General features: G+C 40.2%; 1 protein-coding gene across 1 annotated transcript in view; it reads left to right on the top strand.

The window, feature by feature from the left end:
- The first annotated feature begins 2,075 nt into the window (after positions 1–2,075).
- tmem145 (transmembrane protein 145) overlaps positions 2,076–16,610 on the top strand; it is a 38,720-nt gene continuing 24,185 nt past the window's right edge. The window contains exons 1-3 of the mRNA XM_085364910.1: positions 2,076–2,186; positions 16,013–16,087; positions 16,534–16,610. The exon at positions 16,534–16,610 is cut by the window's right edge and continues 1 nt beyond it. Coding sequence (XP_085221036.1) covers positions 2,076–2,186; positions 16,013–16,087; positions 16,534–16,610 — 263 coding nt within the window. The remainder of the gene's footprint in view (positions 2,187–16,012; positions 16,088–16,533) is intronic.

Here is a 16,610-nt window from a genome sequence, read left to right as displayed (position 1 = left end):
CATTTAAAGCTCGGTTGATGTTGTCTCGTGTGTTGATTATTTTGTTTAATGAGCAGCTGCTGTGGTAGTTGTTTAATATAGCTGTGTTGGTGTTGTTGTTGTTGTTGTTATTATTATTATTATTATTATTATTATTATTATTATTATTAATTCAGTCTCAAGTCGTGCAGTATACCTCTACAGTTTGACTCTATTCACTAGAGATTTTCTTTGCCTCAGGCTGTTTCCAGTGAAATGCAATGCTAAGTGCAATACTGCTACAACATGAGCCATTGGAGCAACATTTGCAGCAAACCTGTGTAGTTACACACCAGCACAATATTTTCTTTTCATTCCCTGCTTCCTCCATCACATTTCTTCCTCCATCACATTTTTTTTTTTTTTTTTTTTTTTTTTTGGTGCAATATGTTTGACTCACTTCACAGCTCATATGTAGGTTCCTTGAAGCTTGCTTCCTTTACAAACACCTCTGTGTTAAACTGACTTTAAGCACTTTGCAGAAATGTTACATGTCATTCATTTATGGATAAAGTTTCAAGTTGAACCAAAGACTGAAGCCAGAGTCTTGTAACAGAGATGTGCTGACATTACTGCTTAATGTTCACTGTTCTCATTGAAAATGCAGGTGCTAGTCAGTGTCATAGTCTGCCTGCACTCCATATGCAAATTGCACTGCATCAGTTCTGATGTAGAATATGATTAGCCTTTAAAAAAAAAAGCTTGTATACATGACAAGCCATAGACTATAAAAGTGAGATGTTTTTAAGTTTGTTTTGTTGCTGTTCTTTAAAAACACCGTAAGTGCAAACCCATGAATAAAAAGAATGTATATTAAATATTATGATTTATGTAGATATTTTTACTTAAATTTGTTAATCAGATTGGTTGTAGATTGATTTTTGACTGCATTTCTTTGCAGGTTCCACGTTAGGGTGATGTGTCTGCTGCGCCAGGCTAGTTACTTCCTTTGTTGATTTTTATCCAAATAAAATTCTGACATGAACCCTGCTGTTTTTGTATTTAAATTTTTTGAATTAACCTTTGTTTATCATTGATCTCACAAAAGGTTAACTAAAAGTCACAGACTATGACATACTGGTTATAATTCAATCAGATATGACTTTTTATACAAATTGAATTAGGATTCGGGATTACATTTTTGGACAACGAAATTGCTTAAATTAACTTTTCTAACATTTTGATTCAGCTTAGACTTTGGAAAAGGTCAATAAGAAGTGTGACCTTTAGCTAAAAAGTGTCATCTAAAACCAAAAGTACACAGCACAGACGGCTCTCTGCAGAGAGGTGCGAAATGAAAAAGTACTCTTAAGTAGTTTTGAGGCGCTTGCCATTTGCATGAGTGTTTTCATGTGATGCCACTTCTCTCCACATTGCACATGCAAAGACCTGCAAGCTCTCAAACTGCTGAACTTCTGATTGCTACAATTATTTTACAGATCAACGTGGTCATAAAGGTGATTGTGTGACTCGAACAACACAACCGCAAGTAAATATGTAAATTGGCTCCATTTCATCCACTTCAATTGGAACTGTAACAAAGTAATACTTAAGTTTGCATATAGTAATTTTATTGTAACAGCATTTTACATCCTAAAAATGCCCTATACCTAAATGATGGAACCCCCCCATCTTTTTCTCATGGGTAATTTTCCAAGTAACTCGGCCCGTTGAGTCACGTTGCCGCTGATTCTTCTGGTTAGTAATATCATATTTGGGGCCAGGAGACCAACCAGCATCTGTCTCAGCGCAACTTCATTAGAAGTGCGTGACCTCTAATGGAAACATGATTGTAATCAGCCATGGCATTTTGAGCGTGTGGACATGTCGCATTGACGAAGCACGAGCGGAACCGTGCGCGCGCTCGGCAGCCGCCACCCCCTCCCTCCTAAACAACCGCCATCCAGCTTCACCTGCCGGAGGGGGGGCACATGCATTGAGGCAGCCGGCGCGAGCGCGCCTGATTCCTCTCTCTCTCCGTCAACGCGCGCTCTCGCGCGGAGACTGGCTTCTGGGAGCTCGGAGAGCAGACGAGCGGCAGCTGAGGAGAGAGAAAGATGGAGGTGAGGGTCGGGGAGAGACTCCTGTGCCTGGCCGTGCTGTCCAGCGTCCTCTGCATGGATTCAGTCCTCGGGAAATACGTGAGAGGCGTCGTCAACACAAAAGAGGTGAGCGTTTGTTTCCCCCCCCTCTATCTTTAATTTGTTGCCTTGCGACAATGACCCCACCGCTCGCTGACAGAAGCGAAACCGACTTGACTGCGAATCCGTTCGCAGGTGTCTCTTTGGTGGACTGTTCCGTTAGACGAGGGGCCAACAGCCGATTCACGGATCAAGTTGCCTCGCATATGTGCACGGCTCTAGTGTCAGCGTGTGAAACACACTCACCTCTATTCTGCCCTAAAATCCCGCGCCATCTACCTGCGTATCATGCGTGGCGTATGTTTTACCCTCATCACGATAGTCTTCTGTATTATTGCTGCCTCTAAAGCGGCATCACGCCAGTTCAGAGCTGGAAATAAATCCTAGGAAGTGGTTACTCTTCTTTAAGTCCCATCCGTGTGTCCGGGGTTTTGTTGCCATGCTTGGATGTAAATTAGCAGCGGCTTTTCTGTTTATGATCGGAGGACCTGTCACAGGTGTGAGTCATATGGCCCGTGGCACGCGGCGGTGGTTTGCTGTTTGTTGAACCTGGGCTTAGTACCGCCTGTTAAGGGTTTGGGGGGAAGCTGTCAGCATCGGGATCACTGTTGTCCTGACGAGATCTGCGAGTTCAAATGTTGACTCTGCAGCTGGAGCAGGTATCTCTGCGCTGCTTGGAATTTACCACCTCCTGTGTCACATCTCTGCAGGCATCCACGCGAGTTTGTTGGGATCAACTTTTACATAAATGAGCAGTAGAGTTGGGTCTACCATTTTGTTGTGAGTGAAGCAATAGCCCAATCAGAAGAAAGAAGCAACCACCTCCGACAAAGTTATTAATGGCTGTTTTGAACGTGATCGGGATACTTAGAATATCTGGTAAAAAGCGAAGGAGACAATGTGGAATCAGCTGTTAGTGTGTAACATACACACAACATTGAGATTTTGAAGTCAAAATGCATATGCTGCCGAAGTAGTTTCTTTTTCATCGCGGGTTTGTTTTTACTTGATAAAATAATAGTTTCAGCTTAACAGGGGCGCTCTCAGCTCTTAAAGCCTCCTGTTGCCACAGTGGAGTCACTCAGTGACCAGAAGCAGGGAGGTAGGGTCCATTGTTCCACTGTGTGGCTCAGATATCTCTTTGAAAAAGGCGGTGGTGGTGTTTGGTCAGATATTTTGCTCACGTCATTGTACAGTTTTACCTCACTCGTCCCAAAAAGAAGATTTAAACAGAAACACCAGACATAATAAGCTTTGATGATTCCTCTTACCTGCTGACATGCACTGCTGGCTTGTGTGCTCTTGACTGCAGTTTAAGAGGAGTTGAGCCAAACGGTGACATTGAAGTCACCATTTTTAAATCTGCAGGATGACGATGGAGATCAGAATAGATAAATTGAACAGGAGGCACTCATCCATCCATCACGGCTGGAGAGATGCCCTTGAACACAGGCTGAATGTGCACCTGCTCCAGTGGAGCTGCACAGTGGCCAGCAATATAGGCTGCACTGGGCAACTTCCAACTGTTTGTGTGCATGTGTGTGACTGTCCAGCTGCTGAGCAGAAGGACAGCCATCTACTCTTCTAGAAAACCACAGTGAAAAAAGATTTAGTTTTTCTTTATTGCTGGCCTTGTTGTGGCAGGCTGGTAATAAAATATTATTCATGAAAAGTAAATCTCATAATTTCATGAACCACTGTAGGCTGATTTTTTTGTTCTCACAGTTAATTATTTCATCAATCAGAAGTGGACAAAATTTCACCAAAAAGGGCGATGCCAGTGAATTTCTTTTCTTTTTCTTGCTTAAAAATTATTAAAATAATTGCTGAAATTGTTGCTATTGGGTTACTTGTTAATTTATCAGCATGTACCTTTTTTGGTTTTATTGCAGAAGAAAAAAGAAGAAGAAATATTATGAGAATAAATAAATGAATAAAAGGAAAAAAACGAACGCTTGGTGTCTCCTAAAAAGTTGTGGTGCACTTTTTTTTTTGGTTTCGTTCTGTAGCTGGTCAGATATTAGTTGAGTGCCTAAAGAAAACAGAGCACTTTGAATGACATCCTGCAACACTGGGCTTGACATATTGATATTGCGTGTGTGCGTGTGTCTCTGTGGTTCACTCCTCATCAGTCTTGCTTGCGCATTCCTGCCCCAAGGTCATCCACTAACTTTACTCAATATCCTGCCTCTCTTAGATACAGACACACACACACTCCCATGCACACAATCATGTTGACTTCACACTCCTATCAGTCTGTCGCGCTCACATGCTCACTCATTGAATAAACTCTGCTTCGGTCCCTTGATGCGGTAGCTGTGTCAATGCCTGCAGAGGTGAAGGCTGAGTTTGTGCAGAGCTGCAAATTGATAAATGAAATTTACCTCACTGGGAGAGGGATGAGCTGTTGAAAAGTGCTGGACAGCTGGAGAAATATATGGAGAGGCACACGCCTAGTTGTCCAAAGGCAGTGGTGCGGACTTGTCAACAGCTTTCTTGGGGCTGGTCGATGTGTACAATTAGTCTAAGTGGCTCATAGTGTGTGGACGCACTGATAAAATGTCCCTACAGAGGGGTGGTGGTGCTGTTAGATTAAAGGACAGGAGAAGGACGCCATTTTTAAAACCAGTTGGGAAATTTTGAGAGGGAGAAAAAGTTTGCCCTTCTTTAGCACACAATGGCACAGGACCTCTGAGTAAGGCAGTAAATCCACCCTATGCTTCAGTCTGGGTCTCTTGTGTTAATGTCCATAGAAGCGTATGAGTTTGTAGCATACTGATATTAAAAATCAGCTGAAGCAAAGACTTTATTCAACCAGGCTATATACAGCTGAGCTGTATCTCTGTTACATTTTAGCGGCACACACCTGCCGTTGAACCGTGAAAGTTTAAGTGCCCGCCTTTAGCTTTGGTGTTTTAAGTACTAAAGCTGAGAAACGTTAAACGCTCAGAAATCTTGTATTTTGTCCTGCCATGAATGAAACGTCTGTTACTGACACCATCCAAGCAAATATTGCAATCCAGTTAGAAAAAGTGAATAAACTTGGTTAGTGAGCTGTAAAAATGACTTCTTTGTATTTTTCCCCAGGATGCTGGGAGTTGGTTTTAGAATGGGGCGAGGAAGCCCATTGAGCAGAGGTGTGCTGATAAATATCGTTGCTAATGTTTCCAATTGTTTAGCACCATTATGCAGACTTTTAAAACAGCTGGAACTTTTCATTGTTTGACTTACAGACAGAACAGATAATTATAGATTTCAGTTTATTAAGGGTCATTTAATTGCAGTTAATCAAAGTAAATTTGTCTACAGCAGTTGTTAAGTAGCTAAAAAACACTGTAAATTGATTTGTAGAGAAGTGTTGTTATTGAAGGAAAAGAAATGGAGCAGTTTCTGGGTCAAACTTGCTTGATTAGAAACTTTTTGAGTATTTAACTGCAATTTAAAAGCAGTGGACTCTTTCAAATTACAGTTTTGGTATTGATAAATCAGTAAATTAATCATTTAGTCCTAGTTTTCTGCCAACTATTGGGCATTAAAAGGGAGGTGGGCTTGAGGATTCAGTGCTGAATACAGATATTAAATAAAAATGTCCATGAGCAGGTTTAAATGTTTGTGTTCTTCACAGTTAATTAAAATTTGTGGTTTTATAAAGAAAGGTCTTCAAACGGTTGCCTTTTAAAAATCAACAAATGGCCTTGAAACTTCTGTTTCTAAATGAAAAATCTAACACCACGTTCAGCAGCATACTGCTGCCCACCGGGCCTTTCCCCGTCCTAAAAATCAGCACCTCACATCACATAACACTGACATATGTCTGGGTTGATAAAAGCAGCAGATCTGAAATGAGGGATTTTGCCAGGAGTTCTTGGTTTAATAGGATCATGAAGAAGCCTCATATGTGATGTCTTACTTTAATTAATGCCGTGTCTTATCTTAAAACATGCCAGTTTTGAACTCTTGAAATTCACCCAGCAAGACTTTTAAGAGTCACTTAAAAGTCCTTTAGCTTGACTTTGAAGTAAGTTTTGGGAACCCTGTGTGGATAGTATTATCTAGTCCACAACTCAATCAGTTTTCCTTTATCTCTTTTTAATGAGGACATTGTGATCAGATACAGGTGCCGTATGTGTGTAAGTAGGTGTGGCGAGTGGGCGTTTCATGTGCTCATAAGCTGGGTTTGACATGTATGTGTATTTTTATGTTTGCAAACCCAGCGTGTGCTCACTGACCCCCCCCCCCCCCCCCCCCAAAAGACAAAAAAGAGAGCTGAGTGTGTTTGCATGTGTGCCTGTGCGTGAGTGTGTTTAATGCATTGCAGCATTGTGTAACCCTGACTAATGAATCATTGAGAAGCCCAGCGGGCCAGGGGTGACTTGACTAGCTGATTGGTAATTAATTGTTAATGAGGCTTAGCAAGCAAACAGGGTTTTTGGTGAGAAAGAGAAAAAAGATAGAAAGCTACTGAGATGAAAGGACAAAGTGTGAGGGAGGGGGAAAGAAAGGAGGAAAGAATAAGACTGCGAGAGGCTGAATTGACCAGATACTGCATCAAGGCATCGCACTTGATTAATGGGCGTACATACACACATGTACAAGTGCAACAATGCACACACACTCTGGAAGGTGGTTGAGTGACTCTGCATCACAATGCAGCGGCCTTGGGGAAATAGGAAGACTAAAAGGGGATTAAGGTAGACACCTCATCCACTGTTGCTGTTCTCCCAGGCTCATTGTCTTTTCTGGACTTCACTCACACACACACATACACACACACAAACACACACACACACACTAGTGGGAACGTAGTTGTTAACGTTTGTGGAATTGCTCAACACCTGTGTTGAACTATCTTTGCATCCATCCAACAGTATACAAGCTTGCTGATGTTGTCATGACTCAGTTAGACTCTGTTAGCTGCTTGATTTAAAGCATCCACTGTGGAATTGCAGTGCTGGGAAAGTTAAGTAGGAAACATAGCTGCATTTAAAAAATTATAAATAAATTGCTAAGTAAATAAATGAATACTGCACTATTCACAGAAAAATGTCATCCTTGACTCTGCATGTCAGTCAGACCCCTGCCTTCTAGAAACTTTGGGGTATTGGACATAACATGATTAATAAGTCAGGCAACTTCACTGGTAATGTTTTAATAGATGTAATGAATCAGTACTAATAATGAGTACAACTGGAACCTAATATGTGCTAGTTACCGGTGAGCTTACTGTCCAACTTCCCAGAATCATCCTGAGACCTAAATCTGTCCCTAAAACACATCACCTCAGCACTTGTGGGCTTTTCATAAGAACAAATTACAAGCAATGTAATATTTTTGTTGATAGCACATCTAGTTTGTTTTAAATATGGGTGGTCAGCAGGGGTTCAGTAATGTATAGTAATAATCCCCCAGATTTATAGTTTTATTAGTAAACGACACAGAAATGACAATTTGCATGTAACTTAACTACTGAAATCTAAAAGCACACATGGGTAGTTGATCTGCTAGCAAGCTACTGAAAAATGTAGTTAAACTGGTTTAACTACATTCATTGTATCACATGCTGTTTAACTCTGTAGCAGCAGCAAAATATATTTTTCTTCATTTATTAATCCTGCTCATCAAATCATTGACTGATCACTTGATCAACAAGGTTGAAGGTTGTAATTATATACAGTCACCAGTCTGAAATCACTGTTTGGTGTTTTAGCCTGAAAAGTGACCAAAGCTACTCCAGTAATTAGAATAATTACCTGCTATACCAATAATATTTATTCTTTTGCGTTCAATGCTGGAGCCACATTTTCTGCTTCAGCGTGATGATATCATATACACAAGGGCAGGTCCATAGAAAGGGCTCTCTGAGTGTGTTGAGGAAATACTTGACTGGTGTGCACAGAATGCTCAGACCCATCAAACACCTTTCGGGATGAAGTGGATTGCCAATTGCAAGCCGGGCCTTATCGCTGACATCAGTGCCTGACCTCAGTAATGCTACTGCGGCAGAAAAGAACCAAATCCCTGCAGCCAGGTTCAGAAAACTTGAGTAAAGACTTTCTACAATAATATTGACTTTTATAGTGATATTCTTATGTCTATGGCTTAGGAATATTTGTTCTCAAACACATATAGATGTGATGACTGGATGTCAACGGGCTTTGTTCAGCAGTTCACATAATTTTGACTATGTACTGTGTTTTATTTTGTGTTTGGCTCCACTACTTTGTTGTTTCCCACACATAGACTTGGGGGAACCATCCAGGTCTATTAACAGTTGCCCAATGAAGGCAAATTAGCCTTTTTTCTTTTATCTATCCAAAATAATAACATAATCAAGCTCATTTGCTCTTACTGTGAAAGTTCAGTTGCAGGAAATCAGCTAGTCCTGTCTCCTGTTTCAGGTTGCTGTTACGGCAGTCCTTCAAGTCGCTCAGCTTGCTTGTCTCTCGATCATACACTCCTACTCCTACGTTACCTTCTTGGAATGCAGCTGGTAACTGTGGTCCCGTTTCGCACTGGAGATTTGCTGTAAGCTGAAGGGTGACTCTCACCAGAATGTGTAGCAGGTGGAGAGCTGAGGCTCAACGAAGCTGCAGAGCAGAACAAGGACTGCCATCAGTACCTGGGGTTCAAGACAGTGGAATTTGAGTCTGTTCAGGGGTCTTGGACATTAGTGTGCACCCACTGCAGTCTAATTATGTGGCAAACACTGAAGTCTTTTAAGTCTATTAAGCATTTAATGGCAGTATGCATGACCAGTAGATACTGGGTCACTCATTGATGGTTTAGTTGATGCAATGCTTAAATTTGAGATGAGAAATTTTCAGTAGGATCTTGATAACTGGAAATTCATCAACTCTGTTTTTATTCTCGAGTCTTTTAGATTCATTTTTTTGTCACTTCATTAATCAGTAATTCACTTATTTGAACTTGATCCAGAAATTAGTGTGTGAAATTCCTGACTGTCCTCTTCGGTGTGAGAAGCTTATAGAGTTGGCAAGTAAGTTGAACTTAAATCCGCATTGAACCTCATTGTTTGGACTTGTATTCTACTCCCGGGTACCTGTGCAGGAAATTGAAGGACAAGTACACAGCAAAAACACAAAACAAGGATTGTGTGTTGCTTAATGTTTCTATGGCAGCTGCAAATGAAGGTATGCTGTGGTTGCTATGGCACTAATGGGGGAGGAGAGAGGTTTGTGTGTGCATTAAGTGATCTTTATCGAAGGGTAGGCATGTGTCACGTTGGCCATGGCATGCTGTAAAGTGTGTGATGGATGCATTCGAGCAATTCTGTGTGTGTTCGTGTAACAAAAGGGTCTTTCACAGTCCTGGCCTGTGGTGAGTTAAATTACACCCCCCACTATCTCAATAACCCAACTGGACCACCCCTCTCTCCTCTCTCCAGGGATTCATCTCTGGGTCAGTGTTTTCCTCTCCTGCCCTGGTTGTCATGGTTACTGCCTTAAGCGTCACCCAGGACGACGCACGGAGGTGGACTTGAGTCCCGGGCTTCACTGACTTTTGGAGTTTGCCATGAATTATAACCCAGAGGCTCCAGGGGCTGAAGCTGGCTGGCAGTAGCTGAAATATGGCTGCAGTTTTGTTTTGCTGTGATATATGGAGGCGGCGGCGCTAGCCATGCTACGCTGCTCTGGATGCACTTTATTTCTCAGCACAGAAATCACCGTGCTTGTTTATGTAGGGAGAAGGCAGGGCAGAGGTAATTACAGTATAATGGTGCATGGGGAGTTTTCTTGGTTGGTTGGAGATCAAGAGTTCATAACAACTAACCTCAAGGCTTGTTTTAATAAGAAAGAGGCAAACTGTGGTCTTTGGAGAGGTTGAAACGTGCAACAGGATGATACGCACACTGTGCAAGAAAATGTGCTCATGTTTTGGATCAGTGTGTTTTTAACATTTGAGGAGCACAATTGATTTTAAGGATAGTAAATATTAAGCACAACTCTGAGATCAGGGTGAAGTATGGACACACTAACCGACTCGTATAGGTGCTGGTACTGCACAATAATAAAATATTTTATCCACATTTCAGGGGCTATATCTGATTTTCTGCACAGCATGTTATAGTTTAAATGAGCTTTTACCAGTGAAGCTAAATTAGTTAATTCAGTTATCATCTTATATGTTATATGCATGTGCCTGTTCCATTGTCATAGCCTCAATAGTAATCAGCAATCTTAGGTTAGTAAATAACTTAAAAGCCTCATATGTGGCCACACCAAGTCAAGCCGAACCAAAATTTCGAGTACAGAATAGAGTAAAATAGCCTCTACGTCCTCTGATTTGTTGTCAGATAGTATTGTCAAAGAAAAGCACTTTTGATAGACCATATGCAGCATATGGACGCAGCATGATACCTGCAATTTTTTAGTAGTGTTTCTACTTCAGTAGCATTTACCTACTCTGTATTGTCTTATCAGTGAATTTTGTACAATTCGGCGAACTGTCTTGCTGACGTGAATCGGCTAATATTAGCCAGCTTCTGTTGACAGATTACACACTCGGGCTGAGACCTGTTCACAGACCAGTGAAAGCAAAAGATAGATAGCTTCTGCTGTTAAGTCGCACCTTTTTTTTCTCTTTTGTTTAGGTGGTGGACATCTGCACTGGTGGTTAGTTGCAATTGCTCTACGTGCGAGTGATTTATTTATATTTTTTCCCCTCACGGGATTTACTATCCTTCTCGCTTTCAATCAAACATTCATTGTGTCACGCTGTCATGATTTCCACCATCTGGCAGCTGCACGAAGGGACTGGAGTTCCTTTTGACAGTTTAAAGATGTATTTTTAGGAGAAATGAATGTGTACAAACCACTGATACAGTAGACTAATGATTAATTCATACCTTTTGTGCAGTTGCATCTTGCAATAATAATGAATAGTTGTAAAAAGGTTGGTAGGGCTTCTTGACTGAAATTTTTGTTTGGTAAAAGCCAAATAAAATGAGTTTTCAAGTTTATCATCAGTTCAAGTCTTAATTAGGAAATCAGAACAAATTGTAATTTTATAGCAAAATTCTTGAATGGTTACATTTTTTTAGAACAAATTAAAGTGCAGATTTCTTCATTGTAACTTACTGTAAACCTTTAGTGCAGCTTTTAGGATGTGATGATCAGCATGTGCTTATGTGCGTATTGGTATCTCATGATAAAGTTTTGTGGGAGTTTGCGAAAGGCTTTTGGAGCCTCGTTTCTTCGACATATGTGACAGTGTATTTCTTTTATATGTTTCTTGTCAATTAAATAGACCAGCAGCATCTCTCCTTAGGTGACAACCTCAGAGAATATCTGGGATTGTGACATTTATAATGCAACACCTGCTGTCAAGGTTACCATATGCATCTTATATAGCTTGTAGAACCACTTTTAACAGGAATATTTTAAAGCAACCATTTTCTGTATGACTTGATAAGTCTCCCATCATTGTTGAGGAATTATGGCTCACTCTTCTTTATAAGGTTGTTTATTGAGTTCATTGATTTTTGGGCATTTGTTTATGCACAGCTCTCTTAAGGTCCCCCCTCATCATGAAAATCTGAACTTTGTCTAGAAAACACCTTTTTAATTATTTTGTTTTTCAGCAGATTTGCTGCTGTGTTTGGGGCCAATGTCCTCTTGCATGACCTAATTGTGGTCAAGCTCCAGCTTGGCTCTAGAATACTTAAGCACACAGAAGAGTTCATGTTTAACTCAATGACTGCAAGGAACCCAGGGTCTGTGGCTGCACAGTAAGCTCATACATAACCTCTCCACCATTGTGCTTGACAGTTGGTGTGAGGTGCAATATGAGCAAACATCTCCACTTTGGTCTCATCTCACCAAAGACATTGTTCCATAAGTCTCATGCTTTGTTCAGATGCAACTTCACACACTTAAGCTGTGCTGCAAGGTACTTTTTTAGAGAGAAGATGACTTCTGCAGGCAAAACAGGCCATTCTTGTTCAGTCTTCTGAGGCCTGTAGAATCTGAGATGTAGAACTTGGGTTTTTTGCAGTTTCCTTAAGCACTGCATCGTCTGATCTTTGGGTGGGTTTGCTGGGACATCCACTCCTGGGAAGAATGATGTTTTCCACTAATGAATCATCATTCTCACTGTAGGTGGAATTCAGATTGTTTGGAAATGACCTTATAACGCTTCTTAGATTTATGTGCGGCAACAATTACTTCTTTAAGACTGCTGATGACTTTCCTCTTTAGCATTTTGTTAACACACGCTTGAATACTCCAGACCAAAACATCTGCATTTATAGAGGTGGTCACACTTACTGATGATCAGTTAATTAAGTGCATTTGATTAGCAGCGCCTGGCTGCTCCTTGTAAATTGCAGCATGTAAATTGTTCTAATCTTTAAGATAACAGTCTTGCTTCATTTGACGTCATCTGTGGATCAGCATTAAAGCTTTTTCGTATTGTTTTTTTTGTCACAAATACAACAGAAGCTAAACTGGAAATTGTTTTAGTGCTGGAAGTAAATACTGTAATTGTAGGTAAGTACAGCTCAGTGCTTGTAACAAAAATGTGTTGTATTGTATGTAGTTTGATTTCAAAAATGAAAATTGTAAAAAGAAAATGAGGAGCTGCTTTTGGCTGCTCATTATTTCTCATGGGGTTACTCTGTTAGATGGATCTGTATGTTTGATTTCCCATTTTTATACTGGATGCTTTTCCTGATTCAAGCCTCCTCTTTATCTGGACTCGGGACAGGGGTTAAGTCTCCTGCTGGTCTCGAGCCAGGGGTCCTAGTGTGCAAGTTGAATTTGTTAACTGCTACGTATAAATCAAAATTCACAATGTTTCTTGCCTCAATGATTTATTTATTTACATTTCAAATGCATTGTTTAAACAGCTTTGTATTGTGTAAGTATCAAAATTAATCTAATACCAGCAGTGTGCAAACCTTTAAAAATGACATCCAGCACTAGATGTAAGCCAGAAATACTTTGACTTTGTCAGAAACGCCCAGCCTGTACCCCAAATTTAATCAGCTACTTTTGTAAACTGCAGAGGCCATTGTCTGTCATTTTGCTAGCCAAGCACTTAAGATATTGTTAATCACAGGCGACACCCTAGTGACTGTGAGGCTTTTACCACAAACCTGCAGTATTTCAAATATAAATCCAGCCTCAGTCTTTCCCCTAATGCCATTTGTACAAATGAGACTTCTACCATTTGGTGTATTAATTTTACAAGATTAGCTGTTACAACTTCTTAAGGATTTGATGTCTCATTTTAGTTTTAAAGCAGTTCATTCATTCTGGCTGCCTCAGTAGGGCCTACTCGCACTGGGCAGTCATCCAGACGGAGAAGCGTGTGTAAACAAATAAGTGATGTGGTGTTAGTGCTGTGTTCAGCACTATGATCCATATCTACAGTGTGTGTCTACCCACAGCTGTATAGAACAATTTATAGAGAGATCACCAGTGACTGATCCACCATCCTCACGCTGCTGCAAGTACCTTATGTAAGCTCAGTGAAGTACACCATCAGCACTGTTATCTGGTCTCATGCTGCTAAGTTTATGGATGAATAATATTAAGAAGAAATACTTTTTTCTTCCTCTCCACCTCTTTCTTATTAATGTGCTCAGCAGCCCCCTAATGCCCTTTCTGCTTACCCTTTCTAGAAGTTTATGCTCTTGGCACTAGCTCTTTCATTTATACTTTTCTTTTTGTTCTTATTCTGTCAACTTCTTGGTTTTTCACTGCTTTTCTGCTTTCTTTTTTTTGCAAAAACTCAAAATCTTACCAAGTATATTTGTCTTATTTCTAGTCAAAATTATCTCATTACACTTAAAATAAGACACAATCAGCTACAGGGCAACATTTCAGTAAGCTAAAGGAACTTGTTTCAAGACAGTGAATCTTGAAACTAGAGAAAAACTAGAGATTTTTCACTTGTTCCACTGGCAGATTTTTTCACTTAATACAAGATATTTTAGCTTAAAATAAGTGAAAAAATCTGCCAGTGGAACAAGTGAAAAATCTCTAGTTTTTCTCTAGTTTCAAGATTCACTGTCTTGAAACAAGTTCCTTTAGCTTACTGAAATGTTGCCCTGTAGCTGATTGTGTCTTATTTTAAGTGTAATGAGATAATTTTGACTAGAAATAAGACAAATATACTTGGTAAGATTTTGAGTTTTTGCAGTGTATAACTCGCTTTCCCGGTGTTTGCTCTTACTTGTCTTTATAGCTCCATTTATGTCCTCACCATCTCTTATTTTCTTTCTTCTCTTCCCTCCGGCTCCCCTTCCTTTTATATCTTTAACTTCCATATGTCTCCTTCCCCGCAGTCTCTCTGTTCTTTAGCCGAGCTGGTGCTGTAGCTTTCAGGCAAGTTAATGTCTGGCTGCTGGTTGGTCTGTTTACTGATATATCCAAGTAATTATTGGATAAGCTTTTAAATACATTTTGGATGCAATATCAGCATTACCCAGAGAATGTACGCAATTAAAAGTTTTTTGTTTTTTAACTTGTGCAACATCTAAATGTCTAATCTATTCTCCAACTTTACCTAAAGAAAAAACTCAACCATTGGAGTTGACTTTATCAGTCCTTGTGGAGGAATTTTGTGGGTTGTGGGGATTCATTTATGCACATCTCTCTAAGGTCATGCCGCAGCAGTTTTATGCAGTTTAGGTCTGGACTTTAACTGGGTCATTGCAACACCTTGATTCTTTTCTTTCTCAGACATCCTGCTGTGGATTTGTTGCTGTGCTTGGGCTCATTGTCCTATTTCATAACCCACTTTCAGCCAAATTTTAGCTATCAGACAGATGGCCTGACATTTGATTCTAGAATACTTTGGTATTTCATGGATGACTCAGTGACTGCAAGGTGCCCAGGTCCTGTGGCTGCACAGTAAGCCCAAATCATCACCTCCACCACTGTGTTTGACAGTTAGTATGAGGTGTTTGTGCTGATATGCTGTGGCGCTGTGCATCTCCACTTTAGTCTCTGCATTTTTTTTTCTTTTTAGAGAGAAAAGGCTTTTTCCTCACCTTTTTGAATTTTCATAACTTGCTTTAGATTAATCTAATGAACAAGTAAGAATTTTAATTTATCTAATACTTTTGAAATAAGCCTTAGTATTTAGTGCTAATTAGCTTATAGCTGGCATATAAAGATAATATGATGGGGACCATAATTTGCTAGACAAGCTCCATGTTGTATTGTGAAACAGTTGAAACTACTGATTGAATTTATGAACTCCATGGAAAAATGTTAACTGAGGTCATAGCTCAAAATGTTTGTCTGACAAGTTTAAGGCACTTCCACAGGCTTCAATCTTTAGACCTGGAAGCCTCCAAAATGGCCTCATCACTGCAGCCAACACTTTTCTAAGGTGCAGCTTTTATTTTGAAAGCAAACGGTCTCCTTTTCTGGTTTGTGTTACACTTATCAAACTTTCTTCACTGCTGCGATTGTAGTTGGACAGTTCTTATGGATGAGGTTGCGTGCTCCATGCAAACTACGAATGAGGTTTTTACCAACCGGTTGGGGAAAACACATTTATTTCCTCACAAACGTTGGTTGCCAGATGGTTGCAGACTGGTGTCTTGGCCCATGTGTGTGACTTGAGGCTTATTAACTTGATCCTATAGTGTCACAAATCCAAAATAGTGGACAATCTAAGATTGCATGGTTAGTGGTCTTTTAACTACAAAACTTCAATACAGTCTGATATTGACAGCAGCGTGAGGCAAATGCTTAGAGAACTGCTGTGATGGCTGAAAAAATTAATAGTAGCATGCTGGTAAAAGTTTCATTTTACCTTGATTATATCAATTTTTAAATTTATTTTACATTTTAGCTTCTTTCTTTTCTTGATTACAGGACTGGGTTTTCCTTACACGCTTCTGCTTTCTTACCGAGTTTGGGCGGTTGGATTTCCGATTTCGCTACCCAAAGGTAGGATGCCTCATGTTAAGTTTAATGTGTGTCTGTTACACATTACTTTTGCGTTCATCATCTGCTCTGTCTTCACAATTTTTTTTAATTGTTTAGTGTTTTCCTCTCGGCTAATTCTGTCTTTTTTCTCACCTAATAAAAACTGATACCACTGCTCTTTTCCTTCTCTCCTCCTTCCTCTGGCTGTTCCTGCTCTATCTGCTTCATCCCTTTGTTAATGCCCTAAAAAAAAGAAAAAGGAGGAGTCCTTTTTTCCCTTTAGAGTGTTTTGTACATCCACTCCATCCTTTCTTTCCCTTGCGTTGCTTTACTGCTTTTGCCCGCAGACTTTGGAAACAATTTTGTCAAATAAATCTCATATTGTCTCACTGCCTCCTCTCTGATATCCACAAACCAGCGCAATCTCTTTCTCATTCTCCTTTTCTCTCTCTGTCTCCTCTTTGCAGTCTCGTTGCTGTCAGAACATATTGCTCTACTTTGATGACAGTTCTCAGTGGCCAGCTGTGTACAAGAGGCCTGAAAA

Source organism: Diplotaxodon limnothrissa, linkage group LG11, assembly GCF_057381915.1.
Source record: "Diplotaxodon limnothrissa isolate DT_005_m linkage group LG11, D_limnothrissa_male_GT1.1, whole genome shotgun sequence".
NCBI lineage: Eukaryota > Metazoa > Chordata > Actinopteri > Cichliformes > Cichlidae > Diplotaxodon > Diplotaxodon limnothrissa.
The sequence above is the reverse complement of the archived record's forward strand: the minus strand, read 5'-3'. Positions and strand labels throughout refer to the sequence as shown.